General features: G+C 48.1%; 1 protein-coding gene across 2 annotated transcripts in view; it reads right to left on the bottom strand.

Moving 5' to 3' along the window:
- LOC147884483 (Major facilitator superfamily protein) overlaps positions 1-19,853 on the bottom strand; it is a 74,850-nt gene that overhangs the window by 14,839 nt on the left and 40,158 nt on the right. For both annotated transcript variants that reach the window (XM_087398381.1, XM_087398380.1), the window contains exons 7-8: positions 18,381-18,549; positions 18,176-18,268 (exon numbers count right to left, since the gene is read on the bottom strand). In XM_087398381.1, the coding sequence (XP_087254507.1) occupies positions 18,176-18,268; positions 18,381-18,549 (262 nt within the window). The remainder of the gene's footprint in view (positions 1-18,175; positions 18,269-18,380; positions 18,550-19,853) is intronic.

Here is a 19,853-nt window from a genome sequence, read left to right as displayed (position 1 = left end):
ACACCTGAAGAACATCCATGAAGTACGCAGCTTTCTGAGCTTGTGCTCGTACTACAGGAGGTTCATTAAGTATTTTGCAGAGATTGCATCTCCTTTACATGCCTTACAAAAGAAAGGGGTCACTTTCAAATGGGGTCCCAAAGAAATTGCAGCTTTTCACCTACTGAAGGAGAAACTCTACTCAGATCCTGTCATTATTTGGCCAGATATTCGCAAACCCTTCGCTGTCCAAGCAGATGCATGTGGGAACAGCGTATGAGGGGTACTTATGCAGGATGGTAGAGTCATGGCATACAAGAGTAGAGCATAGTTACCAGTAAACGGGAACATTTCGGGAACGTGGGGGGTCGGAACGGGAACGCGAACGGGAACGGGAACGGGGGAACAGGAACGCCATGTCATATGACACGTCATCAAATCACATGGAAACATACCAAAATATTCAATTAAAATGGGGGTTGCAAGGAGGCTGAGTGGGTGAGAGGAGGGGCTGAGTGGTTGGAGCAAGTAGGAGCAGCAAACTATGGCAAAAATCATGGCCAAAAACAGCAATTAAGTGACTTTTACCACTCCTGTGAAGTGTCAGAAGCTGAAACGCGATTTGGGAACACCGGAACGCGATTTGGGAACGTTTCCATGGAGTTCCCTCATCTGAGAAGTTCCTGGACGTTCCTGTTAAGTATGCCTTCTGGGAACGGCGTTCCCTAGTAACGATGGAGTAGAGTGCTCCAGGATGCTGAAATGAATTTTGGCATCTATGAGAAGGAGATGTTGGCTGTCATACATGCTCTTTTGACTTGGAAGCATTATCTTTTGGGTACTAACTTTCATGTTCAGACCGATCATCTAACACTGCGGTGAAATATGACAGACAGAAGCCAGCTGGACTACTGCAGCCTTTACCTATTCCCAATCGCCCCTGGCAAAGCATTGCCATGGATTTTATCTTTGATCTTCCTCGTACACCATTGCGACATGATAGGATATGAACCATTATTTGCAGATTCAGCAAGTAGGCCCACTTTATTCCCATAAGGAAGAAGATTACAGCAGACCAAATGGCGAGACTTTTTATGTCTCATGTGTTTAAACATCACAGGATGACTCAATCAATTGTCAGTGATAGAGACCCGCGGATGACAAGTCTTTTCTGGAGAGGTATCTTTGAGAATATGGGTACCACGCTGAAATTTTCATCCTCTTTTCATCTTGAATCTGATGGGCAGTCCGAAGAAGCCAACTCCACTGCCCTTGATCTTCTCAAGTGTTATGTTTCTGATCAGAAAAATCGAAATGGGAGCAATTTCTGCCACCTGTTGAGTTCGCTTACAACAACACTGTACACTCATCCACACTAAAATCCCCCTTTGATATTGTGGCAGAACGGAAGGTACCTCCCATTCTGCATACAAAAGAGAAGATTTTTGAAGCGGACAGATTTGTGGAGAGCTTAGATGTTGCTTACCAGCAGGTCAAAACAGCCCTCCAGAAAAGCCAAGAGAAGCACAAACGGGCAGCAGATAAGCATCGCCACGAGTTACTCTTGAAAGAGGGTGATTGGGTGCTGCTGCGTTTTCAGAAAGCACCACTCAGGAAGATGAAAGGCAAGACCAAAGTGTACACAAAGCTGAATTATGGTCCTTTTCAGGTTTTTTTTTTTTTTCAAAAAAGAGACTTCTATTAAGAAAGAAAGAAACCCGCTAGAGCAAGCTCTGTGCGGAAATACACCATGCTAAGCATGTAATAAAGAACACCTCAGAGAAATGAGGTAGAAAGAAACCAAGGCTGAGGCTGAAAATGCCATCTCAACCCTGTAGAAGTCTCAGCAAAGAAGGAAGAGTCTCTCCAATCTCTGACAAAAGTAACTCTCCTGGAGGAGGCTGCTCGAGATGATCCCTGCATGGTCGCCAAAATGGCCATCAGAGTGTGTATCGTATTTGTCCAAGTACTGGCCAAGATCTGAGAAGGGTGAACCTGAGAACCCTCCAAAGCCTCAGTGCATCTGGCTCTCCAAATGTGCCATGCTGCATTGCTAGCTAGGATCTCCCATGGAGAGTCGACCGAGGAGTGAGCAGCCCTGAAAAGAGTGGCCGGAACATCCTCTAGAGAGCACAACTCCACAAGGTGTCGTCGGATGTGAAGAGCCCAAGAGGAATCAAGTCTCTCAAAAAATACCTGGGGCCCTGAAAGAGTAAGCCAAGCCACTGATCCCCAGGTCATATAGAAAGGTAGGCGAACAAAAGTGCTGAAAAGTCTTGCAATCCCCTTCCATATGATTCTCGCTTGTCTACAATCCCAAAGGCAGTGTTGTATTGTCTCCAAAGCAGAAAGGCAGCGAGGGCAAGAAGGGTCTGCTCAGAACTTGGACCTCCAATGGTTTACTGCTATCCCACCATGAATAGAAAGCCAAAAGAAGAGAGTGATTTTTCTATTCCGGTGAGATTTCCAGAGTCTCTGCCCAAAAAAATTCTGCAAGTCAGCAGGAATCTGAAAGTTCTCCCAATGATGAGCTCTGGTGGGCCTCCAACTCTTACAGCTGAGTTGGAATTTCCTAGCATTACTGACCGTGTAACGAAAGAAGGGGATGCCCTTCTCTCGGTGCCCTTCATCTATCCATTCCCATTCCCATTCCCCAGGGTCCCACTGCAAAAACTTAATTGGGACACCTCCATAGAGCCACAGCCTCCATGAGCCAAGGGCGAGGAGAAGCGGGTCAGGATCCAAGTACCACTGTGAAAGAGAGCCATGCTCCATGAAGCCCACTATCTTGACTGGCTGAAATGGTACCTCCAACAAGATATTGTCTGTGGATCTGGACAGCCTGCCCCCCGAAGAAACATCAAATACTAAGGCATCCTCATGTGGGTCAAGAAAAGAAATCACGTTTAAAGGAACTCCCAATCTGAAAAATTCCCCCATCCAGGTGGAGCAAGTAATAGGCATGTCATCTGTGTCCACCCAATCCAAGGGCAAGGCTGCATCAATCTGTTGGACTCTCCCTGGACTCCCTCTGAGATTAAGAACCATCTGGGCCTGTTGGTCTGCAGGAAGCTTCCTGAAGGCTTTCCATGCTCCCACTGTAGATGCAGGGCCCTCTCCCATCTTAGCCACTGCATGTAAGGAGAAGCTCCAAGTGGTCTGCCAAGCTCATCCAAAATCCTGTCATTCCACATGATAGGCTACCTTTCAATCTCTTCACGGGTGGATAGGGGAATCCTGCGAAGAGTACTCCTGAAGCTGGCCCATGCTTTCAGGATAGCAACCATAAGAGGGGAAGAGGGAGACCTGAGGTGGGCTCTGGTGAAAACCCATCTAGTACTGTGTGTCCAATCCTCTCCTGAAGTGGGCGTGCGAGACTGTATGCATCTGATTAAAAAATCCTTCCAAGGCTCTTGCCCTGGCATAAGCCCTCTCACAACGAACTTGCAGAGTAAAGCTCTGCACTGTAGATCTGGGTCGATGATATTCAAAGCCCCTTCTCTTGTAGGAAGAATCAAGGTCTCCCAAGCCACCCTGGCTGTAACATCAGTTGTGCCATCTAGACCACTCCATAAAAAGTTTCGTACAGGCCTCTTAAGCTGAGTGATACAATCCCTAGAGTGGCACCAACAAGAGCATACAAACCATGCTGTGGCTAGAAGAACCTGGTTAACCACCACCACCCTGGAGGCCAAGTCAAGTTTGGCTGAGCTCCAGAAAAGGAGCTTTCTTCTGATGCTTTCCAATACCGGAGCAAACTGTTGTGAAGGAGAGATGCCCACCCCAACCTGGCAGCCCAAATATCTGACGGAGACGCCCCTCTGTACCCAAGTGAAGCCAATATCATTACCCCAATCCGGGGTGTCATCCTCGCAAATCCAAAAACCACTGGATTTATGCCAATTAATGTGTTCACCTGCAACCGTGCAAAACAAATCCAAGGCTGTCCGGAAGGAAGTGAGTGTCTTGGGGGAGGCATCCAAAAAAATAGCCGTGTCATCTGCCAACTCACTATCCAGGAGCTCTTCTTCCCGGCGGATAGGAAGCCTCAGCCCATAAATATCAGCTTGAGATCTAATGTAGATACTCATAGCTTCCGCCACAAACAGAAAAAGAAACGGGGCAAGAGGACATCCCTGGCGGACGGATCTGGAAATATGCAACCTGTCCCCTCTTACCCCCCCAATGAGCAACTGGCTATGGGCTGATCTGTAGAGAGAGGATACTCCTCTAATCCATGCATCTGAAAAACCAAAGCGAGATAGAGTACCCTCTAAAAAATCCTAGTCTACTCTGTCGTAAGCTTTCTCAAAGTCCAAGAGTAGAATGGCCAATCTCTGGCGGCTCTGCATGGCCCATTATGAGGCCTCCCAAAATGAGAAAATATTATCAAAAATACTTCTGCCATGCACAAACCCTGTCTGCGTGTCATGAATCAAATCTGGAAGAAAAACCTGTAGCCGTAGACTAATGGCTTTCGCCAGAATCTTGTAAAAAGTGCCCAATAGAGTCATGGGTCTCCATTGAGACACAAGATTCCTATTACCCCCCTTTGGGATGAGATGAATGAGACCATCTGTAAGTGAGTCCGGCATCTCACCAGAGTCCCACACACCCTACAGGGCTGATGCAATGTGATCACCAATCTGCTCCCAAAAAGTAATAAAAAAGGAGGGGGTAAGTCCATTTGAACCTGGGCACTTACCCTTGTGAAGGGCAAGTAATGCAGTCTTGAATTCTACATTGGTAAAAGGTGCATCCAGAGAAACATACATCTCATTCTTCACCAATACAGCATCATCAATGGCCTGTGTGCCTGGATCTGCAGTAAGAAGGGATGCAAAAAAATCTGAAGCTACACGCATGACAGCATCAAGATCTGACTGTAACACCCCGTTTGAGTCAACAAGCTGCGAAACACTATCTCTACTATGTCTGGGCCCATGAGTAGAGAAAAAGTGTTTGTTTACCCTGCCAACCATCTGAATCCAAAAGGATTCCCGTGCATGAAAGGCATATTTTGCTCTCTGATCCAACAATGTCTGCAAATGAGCCCTTGCTGCAGCAAGGCGCTCCTGAATCCAAGCATCTGTGGGCCTCTTCTGCTCTTCCCTCTGAAGGGACGCTAACTGCTGGCGTATACCAATCTCACATCTAAGAATCTCACGTCTCCTGGAATCCGCGACTGTATGATAATAGTCACTAATTCTGGATAAGGCTGCAGCTACCTGAGATAAGTGGACAGCTCCACCCTGTATGTGAGAAACCCAAATTTGTAAAATATCCTCCGTGAGGCTCTCCTCTGCATAAAAAGCATCCGGAATCCTAAAACTAGCAGAGCGTCCTCTCCGATGAGGCTCAAGAATCTGCAACACCACTGGAAAATGATCTGAGGTGGAAACCCCAGTAGAAATGCATACAGATTCTCCTCTGTAAGGTGCCCAATCGTCTACATAAAATATGTCAATCCGTGCATGAATGGGCATGTGTATATAGAAAGAGAGACCGAAATGCAAGTATCTCCCCATGTGCCCATAGCAGGCGACCAGAAGGTATGTCCTAAAAGCAGTTTGCCAGACTTAGAGCAATCACTGGCATCCAGCTTGTGTTCCTGGATAAAAAGGATATCAATAGCACCTCCAGTGACGCCTGGATGAAGCTGGTTCCGGATCAGCTGCCTACGGCGACGGTGTGGAGCTCCGCCTAGGCCCTGTATGTTCTAGCTGACTATCCTCATCGACAGGAGGATGCTAGATGGAAAGGCTTACCTGACCTAGTAGAGGAGACCAGCTTCCCCTGGGCCGAAACACTCCTGCTGAGGGCAGGAAACTCAACAGGTGAAAGGATCCCCACACCTGCTGAAAGGGAGGCCCTATCAGAAGGAATCCCAATGACCGGGACCCCTAAGGTGGAGGGCACAAACTCCTCATCATCCATGAAAGTTGCCGAATCTGCCAATGCCGAAAAAGAATTCCTGATAAGCAAGTATGGCCGAGGAGTGCGAAGAAGACCTGCACTCGTGGAAGATGGAGGAGAAGGACCTGCCAGGCCTCTATCAACAGAACTGGAGCTGGGGGTTGAGGAGGCCTGTGGCTGTGGTGAAGAGGAATCAGGAGCCCTCATCTGCGCCTGCACTTTCTCGGTTGTCCTGACTGTGGCACAAACAGTCTGCGGGGAAGTACCTGTAGCCCCCTCGTGGTCAGAAACCAAGGGGTCAGAAACCAAAGTGACTGGGGCTGGTGGATCTAAAGGCCCCTCCTGATGTGGAACTGTAGTGTATGGGGCTGCAGCAACATCCACCTCTGGAGTCTGGAAGACGTCTGTCTGGACAGGATCAAAAGTCTCCTCCTGAGGTAAGGGAGCCGCTCTAATAGCTCTCCATCGTGGTACTGGGTGTGCTGCGGGCATTGGGCGCCCTACTGCCCCTGGTGGTCCTAGGGTTTGCGAAGCAGGGCGCCTTGTTGCTCTTGGTGGTCCTGGAGTGCGTGGTACAGGGTGCTGGGGAGGTGCAGTCCTAGTGGTACGTGAAGGAGCCGCATCAGAAGACCTCTTGGGCCTTTTTCTCTTCCTTGGGCAGTCTCTAGCAAAGTGCCCAAGGATCCTGCAAATCCTGCACTGGTCCTGTCTACCTGAAATCTCGACTCTCTGTCGAAAGAGAGAGCCGTCTGGACGCTGAAGCATAATGTGGTCATCTGAGATGTTAGGGTCAGAGACAATGACCCTAACACGAGGCACCCCGTCTGCACTGACTGCCTCTGCCGAGGAAGAAGGCATGCCAGGAAGGGAGGGGATCTCAGTGACCACTCCGACCAATAGTGGCAAGCAGTCGATTGTAGACCTGGGGAAGACCAGGAAATCTAATGAACAGTGATGTGACCTGCCTGTCCTCCTCGACCGAATCCAAGCCCAAGGTGTAGGGTAAAAGAAAGATCCTCCTCGAACCCAAAGCCAGGGGATTAGCTTTGAGAACAAGGGTTGTGGACTCGTGGGAGTCAAAAACCACTTGGAAGAATCCACGTCCCAAAAGTCGAATATCCCTGAGGTGTGGGGCGAGGTCTCCTGGTAACGCCGCCAGCATCCAGTCTCTAGCCTGTGATCTGGAAGGGTGTGACCCAAAGATGCGGGCGAAAAGTGATGTGGAGCCCTCTAATTCCACATCTTTCTTGAGCTGCTGTAACTCGTCTTCTAAAAAAATGACGGTTCTCGCGGCCAATGGAGGTGGACAAAGATTGGCTGAATGGGGATCCATTTGCCAATCGATGTGAAAAGGCCCATTCCAACACTGAAAAAGCTCCGTCCGTGAAACTACTGCCCAGGACGCCCTGAACGCGGGCGCAGGAAGAAGGAGAAAGAGAGGGTAGGAAAGAGGAGAAGGGAAGGAGAGGATAGACTGAAGGGGGAGACTGAGGTAGGCTGAGGGGGAGGCGTGGGGAGCTGAGTTAGGAAGAAAGGGAGCGGGGAGGGAGAGGGAGGAGGTTTTTTTTTTTTTTTTTTAAACCCCTTTTTTTTTTTCCCCGGGGGGAGGGGCCTCCTTGGGGGGGAGAGGGAGGGGGAGGGAGGGGGGCAGGGGAGGAGAAGGGGGCGGGGGGGCTGGCGGGGGAGAGAGAGGGCGGAGGAGAAGGGGGCAGCGGGGAGGGGGGAGAGGGAGAGCAGTGGGGGGGGGAAAGAAAGAAAGAAAGAAAGTTTATTAAAGTCTTCGGGAGACCGTGAAGGTCTATGAGACTAAAGATAACTCATACAATGAGCATAACGGTGGCGGTCTCAAAACGGGCCAGCCAACCGTTTCTACAAAAAAAGAGGTTATGAAGGATGGTATGTCTAGTCCTGATACAAAAAATGTGTGTCTACCTCCAGATGATACAAAAAAGAAGGGAGGGGCACCAAAAATGGGGCAGAGGGGGGAGATACAATATATATGTGTAGGTGGTGATCGTCAGAGACCAATCATAGAGGGGCCGTCAAATGGGAGGCCGGAAAAAACCCTGCGATAGATGATTGGCCTCTGACGTCACGCGGCCTAGTCGAGCTCGGTCATCGGGGGCGGCGGGTGGCCCTGTGGATGAGGGCAACGGTAACCCCGGTGGGGCCGGCAGAGAGCAGAGACGAGATGTCATGGACCCGGATGTGTGAGTCTGTCCGTTGGCGTAGCTGTCGTGGCTCTGGCTCTCGCTCACGTCCGCGTCGTCGGCTAGACTGAGGAGAGGTATCCTGTGACTGGAAAAAATCAGTGATGGGCCGCTGGGTGTCCTCACGTTGTGTGTGCTGCGCGTGTCGCCGTGCTCGGAGAGAGGTATCGAGTCATCTCATGTAAGAAAGCGGCTAGGCATCGCTGATCCGGAACTGCAGCATGTGTGGGAGGGGGCCGAATCCGTCGCGGAAGAGGCAGTGGTACCGGCCTCGAATGGCATAATAGATAGGACATCTGAAAGCAAAGTGCTCCTCCGACTCGATCTCCTGCAAGTCGCAAAGTGGGCAAAGGTGGCCCTCTCGTGGGATACCCTCTGCGCGTCCGCTCTTGATCCGTAATCGGTGTGACGAAATCCTAAACTGACCAAGGGAGATCCGGAGTGCATGTGGTAGATGAAGCTGTGTGTAACCCAGAGGTGTGATGAAGCCCTCCTGTGAGATCTAGAGGCAGTGTCGGCGGTAGAAGTCGAGCTTCACAGGAAGCTCGGGGTGAAGAAACCATGTCCGCCAGGTGTGGAGCTGGAGCAGATCCGCTCGAATGAGCCGGTTGACCTCCTGGTCAGTGGGGGAGAGGGGAGATGGTGGAGCGTCGAGGCTGTACTGAAAAGGAGGCAACCGGTCTAAGTCGAGGCCCAGTCGGGTGAACCAACTGAAAAGACGACTATACCAGCATCGATGGTCCCCATCAACGGATAAGGCCATAGAAGAGGATAGGGCTAGCCAAGGTAGGCAGAGGCGACCGTCGGAGGAGGAGCTGAAATCCCTGACTCTGTGTAGATAAGTGATAGCCTGGAAAGCCGCATCGAGCTGTAGGGGTGAGGCGCCGAACTCTGCTAGAATGATCTGGTGTGGTACCGATGGTTTGCTACGGATCATCCGAGCAAACATCAGTATCTATAGGTGCTCGACTCGAGCCCACTCTGTGTCTGAAAGGTTGGCCCCCCCCCCGGGCTACCGTACATGCCTGTTGGGCGGACCAAAGAATAAAAAAGGAGAGACTTGGTCCGTGGGTCCTGGAAGTGGGAGTGGTAGCACTGTCTCTCCAGCCTGGCAAGAGCGGCGTAGCCCCGGCTGATCCTGGCCTGCATGGCCGGGCGCATTGTGAAGATTGGGCCTGAGAAGACAACGCCCAAGTATGTGTAAGAGTCAACTATCTCAACAGGGTCACCGGCGAAGAGGCACTACTCTCGGTGCATAGCGGGTCTAGAAGTGTTGAAGATCATCACCTTGGTTTTCCCAAGGTTGACCTTCAAGTCATGTGTATCACAGAAGACCTGAAGTCCATCCAGGTGTCGCTGAAGACCAGTAGCAGAAGAGGATAGTAGTACTACATCGTCTGCGTATAGGAGAATCTGGATGACAGCCTCCGCAAGAGAGCAGCCTGCACCTCCGAATGTCCTGATAGAGCTCGTCGATGTAGAGGCCAAATAGAGTGACAAGGGAGAGGGAGGGCGAGGGAGGGGGCGGGGGAGGAGAAGGGCAGGGGGGCTGGCGGGGAAGAGGGAGGGCGGAGGAGAAGGGGGCACCGGGGAGGGGAGAGGGATGACGGGGGAGGGGACGGGGGAGGAGAAAGGGGGCGGGGGGGCTGACGGGTGGGGGAGAGGTAGGGCGGGGAGGGAGAGGTAGGGGCAGCAAGGAGGGAGAGGTAGGGGGCAGCGGGGGGGGGAGAGGGAGGGCGGGGAGGAGGAAGGGGAGGAGCAGCAGCTCATCTCAGGTTTTTGAACGCATTAATGATGTAGCTTACAGGCTGAAGCTACCTGCCACTTGGACCATACGTAATGCCTTTTATGTGAGTTCGTTGAAGCCTTTACAGGGCGATGTGCCTGCTGACCTACTTCATGAGGATCAGCCCGAGGTTGAGGAGTTGGATGAAATCTTGGTTCCGGAACAGATTTTGGCACATATGCAAAGAAAAGTGAAAGATAGAGTTTCCTGTTGCTACCTGGTGAAGTTAAGGAATTATCCTACACTGGATGCAAAGTAGATGGAGGAGGGTGACCTGGCAGAGTCACCTCAGATTTGCAACTCTACCTGGAAGCGTTTCAGCTTGCGCCCACTGCAGTACAAGCTCCTACAAGTTCAGCATAGCAGAGATCCAGAGCATTTCCTGGTGCTGGAAAGGAGGTTAGCACCTCCCCTTCCTTGATTCACACTGCTCATGTATCTAGAGATCGCTTGGTGGCACTGATTGTCTCACCCGAGATGCTGCTTGCTGACATTACTTCTGCTGTGAGGTCTCCATGATGGGTGTTCATGACACTCGACACAGAGGATGCATTGATGTATGGATGGACTCTTAAGCTCTCCTAGCCCATATTATCATTATAGGTTGTATCTTACAGATGATGTATATTCTGGTATGGGCTATTTCTGCCTATTTACTTTACTTTCACTGTAATTTTTCAGCAGCAAGCTAGATAGTTTGTTGTTTTAAGAGGAGGCTATCTCACAGGGATGTGAAAAGTGATGTAAAGTATCTTTGTAACTCAACCCACGCTTAACCCAGGGTTAACCATGGTTAAGTGTAGTAGTGGTTTGGCCGTGAGGGACTGGCTTACCCCAGGTTTAACCATGGTTAAGTGTAGTAATGGTTTGGCCATGAGGAACTGGCTAGAGGACGTGCACGCTTCCTAGAAGTTCCTAGGGGCAAAGTCTAGATGCACCACTAGGTCCTAGGGGCAAGGAAAAGGCTTTAAAGAGGGGTCTAAAGGTTGAGCCCAAGGACAACCAACGTTATCCTTGGTATGGGGGTTAAGACTTTAATGAAGGGGCAAATGGCAAGAAGGAGGTGCCATTTGTCACGCATGTATATGCATGCCCTTCCCCCACCTTCCATCTCTCTCCCCTCACTCTCCCAGAGGTCCTAGACGTCTAGCAGAAGCTCCCTCTGTGGTTTTCGTTGCATTTTGTTGCTCCTGCTATTATTGTGCTGCTGCTCTAGCTGCTCCCCTCCCTTTGTCAATTTCGTGAGGCAGCTTTGATGCAGGCACGCATCCTGACAGGCTGTATGGAAGCTGGCGTGGATCTCGAGGCAAAAAGGCAGGCATTTCTTCCAATCCATACAGCCGTACGGACTGTACGGAACATGGTCCATCCCTCCCAAGGTGATGTACGGACTGACGGAGCATGGAGATCGAGGCATCCGATCCCAAGGTCAAGGCTTTGGGGCAGATCTGATTACATGTTGAAGTCTACAGCTCTTTCTTGCATTCTCTCCGCTCTCTTCCTTCATTTCTCTCATCTCCCGGTAGCTAGAAGCCTCCTGCACCCTGCGGGGAGCCTGGACAGAGGATAGGTGCGAGGAAGGAGGTCGCCCCTCTGCCATAGATAGCAAGAATTGGTTTCAAGTTTTGTTTTTCCTTGTTACACGTCAGAAGCCATAGTGAGACTGATTATGAGACAGGAATTACAGCGAGCCTTTGTTGGGCATTCGGTAGATGTTTTGATACTTCTGGAGCATATGTTCTCCGCCATGTCAGCAGCAAAGCAAGAAACTTGGAAGCGCTTCATTTCACCGCCATGTCAGCAGCAAAGCAAGAAACTTGAGATGTAAAATGAGACGCTTGAGTTTATCCAACTTTCGAGCAACCTTTCTTTCTCTTTCAGCCAACAATGCCGTGATGATCTCTTGAAGATTTAGGCATTGGGCTCTGCACACAGGGGGTTCCATAGGCTGCACGATGATGTTTGATCAATCCTCCATTGTTTTACACTCGGGATAGCCATGCCAAGCGCTCCCACAGCAAAGAGTGAAGATTCCGAATGCAATTACCAAGAGGAGGTACAGCACGCTATAGCCCAGATTTGGCTCCCAAAGGATGCCTGCCCGCAAGATGGGTGGGGTCATTGGGCAGCAAAGGCCATCCACAATAGCAGTGCAGAGTTGCACGCCTAGGTCTTGAGGCACAGGCAAGCTCTAAAGATGAGAGACATGGCCCTCGGGCATTGGCATCCACAAAGAGGTTGAGGGAGCGAGAGCCAAATTCTGCTTGGCTAGCTGATAGACATGAGCGTGTTTGCTTGACCCTACATGAGACCAAGGCCAGATGGGCAATACACATACAGTTTAGTCCATAACAGAAGCATTCTTGACAACATCTACATAGTCTAGGAAGCCACAAGTGGGTGCAGAAGGAGTCTCAACAGCTCTTGGATTTCAAGAAGACCAATGCTAAAGTGAATTGGGCCGGGAAATCTCAAGCCAATGAATAAATGAGTAGATTTTCTCACAACATTTGAGAAAGCCCTCACATGTGGGGTTGATCTCAGCTTCAAATGGGTACTCTGAGGCCAAACGGCTCTTTATATGGGCTGACACCCAGAGGACATACCCCTGCCAAGTACATGTAATGAAAATGGTTTAAGGATAGTTTCATTCAGGCACCAGGGCACCTGCAGATTTACCTTTCCCATGCATTACAGATCACCATAGGCAGCTCTAAGACATAGGGATTTGAGGCTCTAACTCTTTGTGACACAATGGACGTGGAGACAGAGGAGCATTTTCTAATGCGATGCCCCATATACTACAAGATCTGGGGGGGGGATATCATTGTCTTTTCACCCATGGGTACACAGGTGTGGGCAAAGTCATTAATTACCCAATCTAGAGATGTGCCGCACTATTCATACATGAGGTTATCAGACTCAAGTCTAGACTCATGAGGCCCACCACAAGACCTGGCTCTAGACAACAAGAGATCACAAACTTCATTTCACAGGAGAGCTGTGGTTGGGAGACACCGCAATCGTAACATGGAATCCAAGGCCGCCTCACACCACCCTTGAGCACACACTACTGAGAGGAGTTGTAGACACCAGTAGCAAATCTCGGATATGTTCCAGAGACACCGCAACTCTTGGTGAGATCCCCAGTGGGGCCCACATAGACCTCAGGCTAGTCATGACTGATACATTTCATAGACACAAGAGAGATGACATGACATGATTCGAACAAATCCCAACACATCGAAGTAAAGGCCTCCCTACTTCATCCCAATGGTGCTGCTTATCTCCTTTGACAACCCCTGTGTGGTGCGTGTAACTCTCTCATTCAAGATCACGACTACCATATAACATCATGTGCTATGCCAAAGCTCGAAGTTGTACAATCAAGCGAGCCCCAAGTACTCAATCAAAGGCCTTTCAAAAGTCCATTAGCAATATACTATCTGCTTCTAGTAACGAGCTTCCTCTATGATTGCTCTGAGGGTGATAATGTGGTCCATTGTGGATTGGTCTCGACTTAAACCTACCTGCGTAGTCACTCGCATGCCTGCGCATTCAGCATTTCACCGGTATCTATCTCAAGGACTAACCCATACACCTTGGCCATCAAATCGCAAACCATGACAGCCACTAGTTAATTGTGGAGATCCTATGCCTTGTTGATAGTGTCAGAAATGTTGTGCAGTCATGTGGAGGGAGTTAATAAGGAGAAGAACTTTGGTATCTGTGTCTAATTGCTCATCTATGTGCTCTAAAAGGGCTGCAAGATAGCTATATATATATGATCTAGTGATTTGTCAAAGTCATATTGGTAGTACATAGATGAGGTGGCCATGTGAGTGTCCTAAATACCTTGGGGGAGTGACATCTTTGAAGGATAAGTGGGAGTGGTATGCTCCTGGGATGAGGGTGTGGACTGTGAGATCATACATCTTTGAAGTGAAGCCAAGGATCCCATGATGGAGTCCCCCATGAGGGCAGCATATATATCACTCTGATCTTGGCCATCTTTGTAACGCATTGTAAATGAGCAACTCATTGTCGGTGCAAATGTCCAATAGATACATCCCATATTGTGTGACGTTGGCCCTGGCATGTACATCCTTTGATCTCCAATTAAAGCTGAGCTCTCCCATCGTATATGGGAGTATGATGGCATCCTCTTGGAAATCAAGGATCTCTAGTTGCATATCCCTGGTCCTGGTATTGAAGTCCCCCCTAAGAAGAATCTCACCTTGCTGCGTGTATCTCTTGATATCCTCATACAATGCCAATAATAGTGAGATATGTCCCCTCCCAGAGCAGTCCTACCATAATCAGATGTCTATGTGGGGAAATAGCATGCTACAATGTACATGACCATGGTCCGTGGTCTCCTAAGCTAGATCCACCACGTACCGCCTATGGTCATCTGTACCAGTGACTGTGATTTGTGCCTGAAGGTGAGAGCAGAAAAGAACTACTACTCCTCCAGACCCTCATATGTCTCCATCTGAAGGGATCTTTGACCAGTATGTAGACTACCACATGTACCCATGTACTTTGGGTTGCCTCTCTCTAGGCTCTGTGTGTCTCAATGTATATAACGAGATCTGTCCCTCAAAAAATAATGGTAGGGCCACAATATTTCAAAGGGCAAGTGACAACCCACAGGCTCTGTACCCCTACTTGGGAGGGGTACGGGGTTCCTATCCTAGATAATGACCCTCCCGTCTTTGTACACCGCCACTTTTCCTCCTCCCTGCCTTCCATGACCTTCTTTATGACTTGTTTCCTTCACTCGTCTTGCATAAGAGTAAGGTCCTTATTGGTGTAAACAATGGTAGCTTTTAGGTTGGCTTGTTTCAAGACATCTTGACGTGATGATGAGAGGTTTCTCCCATGAATCGTCTTTCCCTACCCTCCATGCACTCTCAATTTGTGTTTCCGCAATCCCAAACTATGGATGCAATGAAAAATGAGACTCATGCCTGATGGCAATGATGGACGAGATTTGAGAGATAGACATGTTACCCCATGGTGATGGCTATAGCATTGTGGACTATGTCATGGAGTCCCCTTTCCATTCACAGATTATTGATTTTACAGACCTTGCCCTTATGCTGGGAGCTGAGCATGCACCCTTATCCTTTCATCTCGCCCTCCATCAACCCATTCAATTCGATTGCCCCCTCCTCCTGCATATATGGTAGCTACATTATGCTTTCTACAGGCATAGACAATTAGTTGCCTTTAGATGCCAAATCCCAACTCCTTGTGCTTCTATCCACATTACCTCATGACATCAATTCCATGAAAAGGAATCTATTCCCCAAAATGATTGGTACCAACGAACGGTGCAAAGCGTTTAAGCCAAGCTCGCACTCCAAGATTCAAACAAGGAGCAGATCACAAAAGAATACCAACGTATGGTGCAACACAAGAACAACAATTTCTTGTAAGACAAGCAAAACTCTTGAGCATCCTCCACAATAGCAACTCTAGATGAAACTCTTGAAAATGAGAGAACGCCATGTCCCATTCAGGACATGAGACTTTAGGAAGCCTACACTGATTTCCTTTATGGTTTACCCAACCAGCCCACACCAAACATAGTTCCTCGACCTATCAGCTCCATACTCTCAAGAACATCTTCTTTCATAAGATGCTCTCAAAAGGTTACATTGTGGCAAAGCCAAGGATTATGAAGGCCTCCAAGAGAAATCACCATGCACTTAAAAAGACATGAGATTTTGTGGAGAAAGAAAGAAAGAAAGAAAGTTTATTAAAGTCTTCGAAAGACCGATGGGTCTAGTGAAAAACTTGGTACAAACGAGTTGTGGTAGTGGAGCTACTAAATGAGCATCCACACCAATGCAAAATGCGAAAAATGTAGAATGGTAGTAGTAAGTCCTAAGTACAACATAGTCATGTCGGTGATCGACTATATATCAATCTCATCATCATCATCAACAGCAGTAGGACATCAGGGTGGATGAGGCAATGGGGGCATGAAATCGGCAATAAAGTGTTGTCGGCCACTCAAAGGTGCAGCCCTGGCACATCTCCTAGTTGTAGCTCTGCGTCTAACCAGGGCTACTGTGACTCCTATCGGTCAGACTCCGACTCTAAACAAGGAGGGGATGTCCCCAAGTGTGATCTGTGTGTCAACCCTCTGTCTGAGCTGTTGGGTCACAGGCTCCGAGTCACGGTCATATCGAGGCCTCGTCTCGTGGGGGTCCATGTGATCTGGCTGAAAAAACTCCGTGATAGAGCTCTGAGAGGGATTAGCCAAGGAAAAAGTCTGATCCTATCTCCGTGCTCGAAGTATCCTCTCGGAGTGTCTGAGTACCTCATGAATGAAACCTGCCAAACATCGCTGGTCTAGGTAGGAGAGGAATTGGGCCAAAATCCCATAGCTATCTTTGAAGAGGCAGTAGAAACGCCCTCGGATCTCATAGTAAATAGGACACCTAAAGATGAAGTGCTCCTCTGTCTCAACCTCCTGCATGTCACACAATGTGCATATGCGCCTCTCCTTGGGTAGTCACTCTGCTTTGCTGCTCTCAAGACGAAGTCTATGTGAAGAGACTTGGAACTGCCCAAGAGAGATCCTCAGTGAGGGGGGTAGGTAAATCTGCGTGTATCCTGGTGGGTCAATGAAACCCTCCGCTGTGATATGTAAGAAGTGATCTCTGTAGAAGCTAAGCTTCACTGAGAGTTCACTCGGTCCCAACCAGGTCCGAAATGTGTGCAACTGTAATAGATCCTCACGGATAACCTGGTTGACCTCCTGTGATAGGAGGGGAGAAAACGGAGCATCCATGCTGTACTGGAAGGGAGGTAGTCTATCCATGTGGAGCCCCAGTCGCTCAAACCATCTCTCTGTGCGTGCATACCAGCACCTCGGGTGCCCTCCTGCTACAAGTGCAAGTGCAAGTGCCATAGAAGAGGACAGAGAGGGGAGTGAAACCCCCACCATAGGAAAGCCCTAGAATAGGCCAACCTAATTTAGGTTTCAGCCGACCTGCTACAAGGCCAACCTACCACATCACCCCAACTGCAACATCAACTGTCGATCAAACCACATCATCGCCACCTTGTGTAGTCTTGCAATGCCACATCATTTGTATGGCTGCCATGTCACCGTATCAGATCAAAACAGCCACATGGAAATTCGGCCTTGCTTCATCCACCTACCTATCCATGTTAAAGGTGGCTTAAGTATAAGACATTGATGCATCACTCATCACCTATCACAATGCTCCTAGCCTATCCTCATATGGGGCCCGGGGGTCTTACAAGTGAGCATCTAGATCTAGGTTGATGTAAAAAGGGTGGAGCATTGATGCTCCAACAACCCCCCCTAAATGTCCAATCTCTAGAATATTGCTCTGAAGACAGAGGAAACCTCTAGCATATACAAAAATGTGATTTTGCATGGTTTCAGTATCCACTGCTAGGTACATAGGATGTCTATCACATATTTATCTACAGAAGATGATTTGGCATGGTCTCAGTATTCACTAGTAGGTGATTTGTCTGAGTATTCACTGCTAGGTACATCGGATGTCTATGACTTGTCAAATTACAGCAAAATAACATGTGTGTAATGGGCTATTGATCCACAATGTTACATGTGACAGTGGGCATTGACGAGGCATGGACATGACAAATAGCATAGAGATGCAATACGAGGGTTTAACCCCCTACACAGCTATCAAAGAGAATTGGTGTCCTAAAATCTTTGGGACGTGATACAACAGATTTTCTATTGAGGTTTCACTCATGTCTCAAAATCGATTTCCTGAAGAATTTTTATCATGGTTCTTTTCTGTATTCAGATTTGTCTTCAATGAAAATGCCTACTTTGGATGACAGGTTCCCTTATCATACCTCCATCTAAAAAGCAATCTTGCAAAACAGCTAGCCCACTTGTCACAAGCCAAACTTGCTGCCCAGCCTCAGAACTTGATGTGTCTCAAGCATCCCCAATTTGAAAGACATGCTTGTCATCCATCAAGCCAAAAATTAGAACAGCAGTTGATGAAACTTCCCTTACTATGCATAGGCAGATGTGAAGTCAACAGGCTACTTCTTCGTTATGGCCTCAAGTTGGCCTTATAGGTATTGGCAAGGGGTTCTGCAAGGGCAAAGGCACATTTCAACGCTAGGAAGCATCCCCTACAGAAAATTAAAGTGCAATTGTATGCTGCATTCTCTTGTCTATTTCTAGTCGACTTTAATGACTTTAACGAACAAAAATGGAAATATTGTAGCATGAGTCATGAGAAGATTAGACCTGGCCAAGCACAGTCAAGATCAGTGTGTCACCCATGGCAAACCATTCGTTACTTATTCCTAGTTGCTGATTTGCTCCAGTAACAAGCAACAGCTGGAAACCACACAACAATAGCCAGATCATAAACCAAATTAAGAGGTAACTTAGCTAGAACTCCATGACTTGAACAAGCTGGGGTCCTTTTGAAAACAGGTTAGGAAGACACCTGTGTGAGTGATAGACCACACCCAAGTATTGTGGTCCAAAAAAACATCTTCCTTAATGAAACACTCTTCAGTAATCCATTGTAGACTCCCACCCCTGCAAGTGAAGCCACCGATGTGACAAGCCTAACACGTCCAAGGAACTCTGGGCCAAAACCCAGCTTGTTTGTCCTGTCAACCAATCAAACATGGACATTTGTATTCAATTAACAACTTGCAGTCAAAGCGTATCATCTCCAAATGCAAACAAAACACACACACAAAAATATTTACAATGCCTTTCTTTCAAGTATTAGAGAACGACCTCTAACAAGAAACTCCAATCTTAACAAATAAATTCAATAGACTTGACCAAGATAATGAGTTTTTAATGGTTATGTACTAATAATGTCAATTTCGAAGCATTTTCACAAGGAAAGCGGCACCTCGAACGGAAGCCACCCTAAGGTAACCGCCACACATTTTGGCAGAACAATTCACTAGCGAATTGTGTGTTAGCGAATTGTTAGCAACACAAAATTCGCTAGCTTACATTTTTGGGGATCCTACTAGGGAATGTTTGTGTTGTACATGCCAATGAAGGAAGATAATGGGATGGAATCTGCAAAAATAGCGAAGAAACCTCGGCACCAATGAAGAAGCAAGATGGAAGGAACTAGAGCAACAGTACTAGTAACTTCTAGAAGAGGTGCAGTCCCAAATCAGTGCCAGGATGGAAAAAGCGACAAAACTCCAGTGAAAATTCAATAAGCAAACAGTCATCTATGGAGTTAGCATGGCCCAAGTGGCTCTCGAACTAGAAAAGCTAGCGTCATTACTCTTCAAATACACCCTTACCTCGGGAAGATTGAGTTCTGGGCTTACATCAAATTATGGAAGGAAAGTTATGTTAGGAAATGGAGTCAATTTGAGTGACCTTTAGTGTGTTCTAGAGTAGTACTATACTACTTTATATCCTAGAGTGCCATGTGTCACTATAGGACTTATCCCATATACATTTGACACTTAGAGTGTGTGTGCCTATCCTATAAAGGCATTGTACTTTCATTGTCATTTTCATCAAGCCTCTTTGCTTAGTTGCATATTTCTTTCTCGCATTATTTCATTTCCATTATGCTTTCCTAGTCTTGCTTTTCCTTTCCATTCCATTCCATGTCTTGCATCTTCATATGGTATCAGAGCTAGACTATCTTCCAAGAGGTTGAGGTAAGAGATTGAGGACATTGAAGCCTCTCTCCCTCATTCCCCTTGGAGGAATGGCTTCTCCAATTCCATCTAGAGCTCTCTTCTCCACGCCATGATCTGCCACCTCTCTTCTCCTTCCTTCAGCTACATCTTTCTATGACCTGCAGACGATGTGATGCTTCTATCCGGATCTAGAAGCAGAATCACGGATTTGTGTCTTCAGCAAAGAGCAAAGTTGTAGAGGACCGCCCTTGCAAGAAGTGACGAAATTTGTTTCTGCGCGCGAATTT

The sequence above is a fragment of the Dipteris shenzhenensis genome, chromosome 27, assembly GCF_047967505.1.
Source record: "Dipteris shenzhenensis isolate YYH24624 ecotype China chromosome 27, Dip_SZ_1.0, whole genome shotgun sequence".
Taxonomy (NCBI): Eukaryota; Viridiplantae; Streptophyta; class Polypodiopsida; order Gleicheniales; family Dipteridaceae; genus Dipteris; species Dipteris shenzhenensis.
The sequence above is the reverse complement of the archived record's forward strand: the minus strand, read 5'-3'. Positions and strand labels throughout refer to the sequence as shown.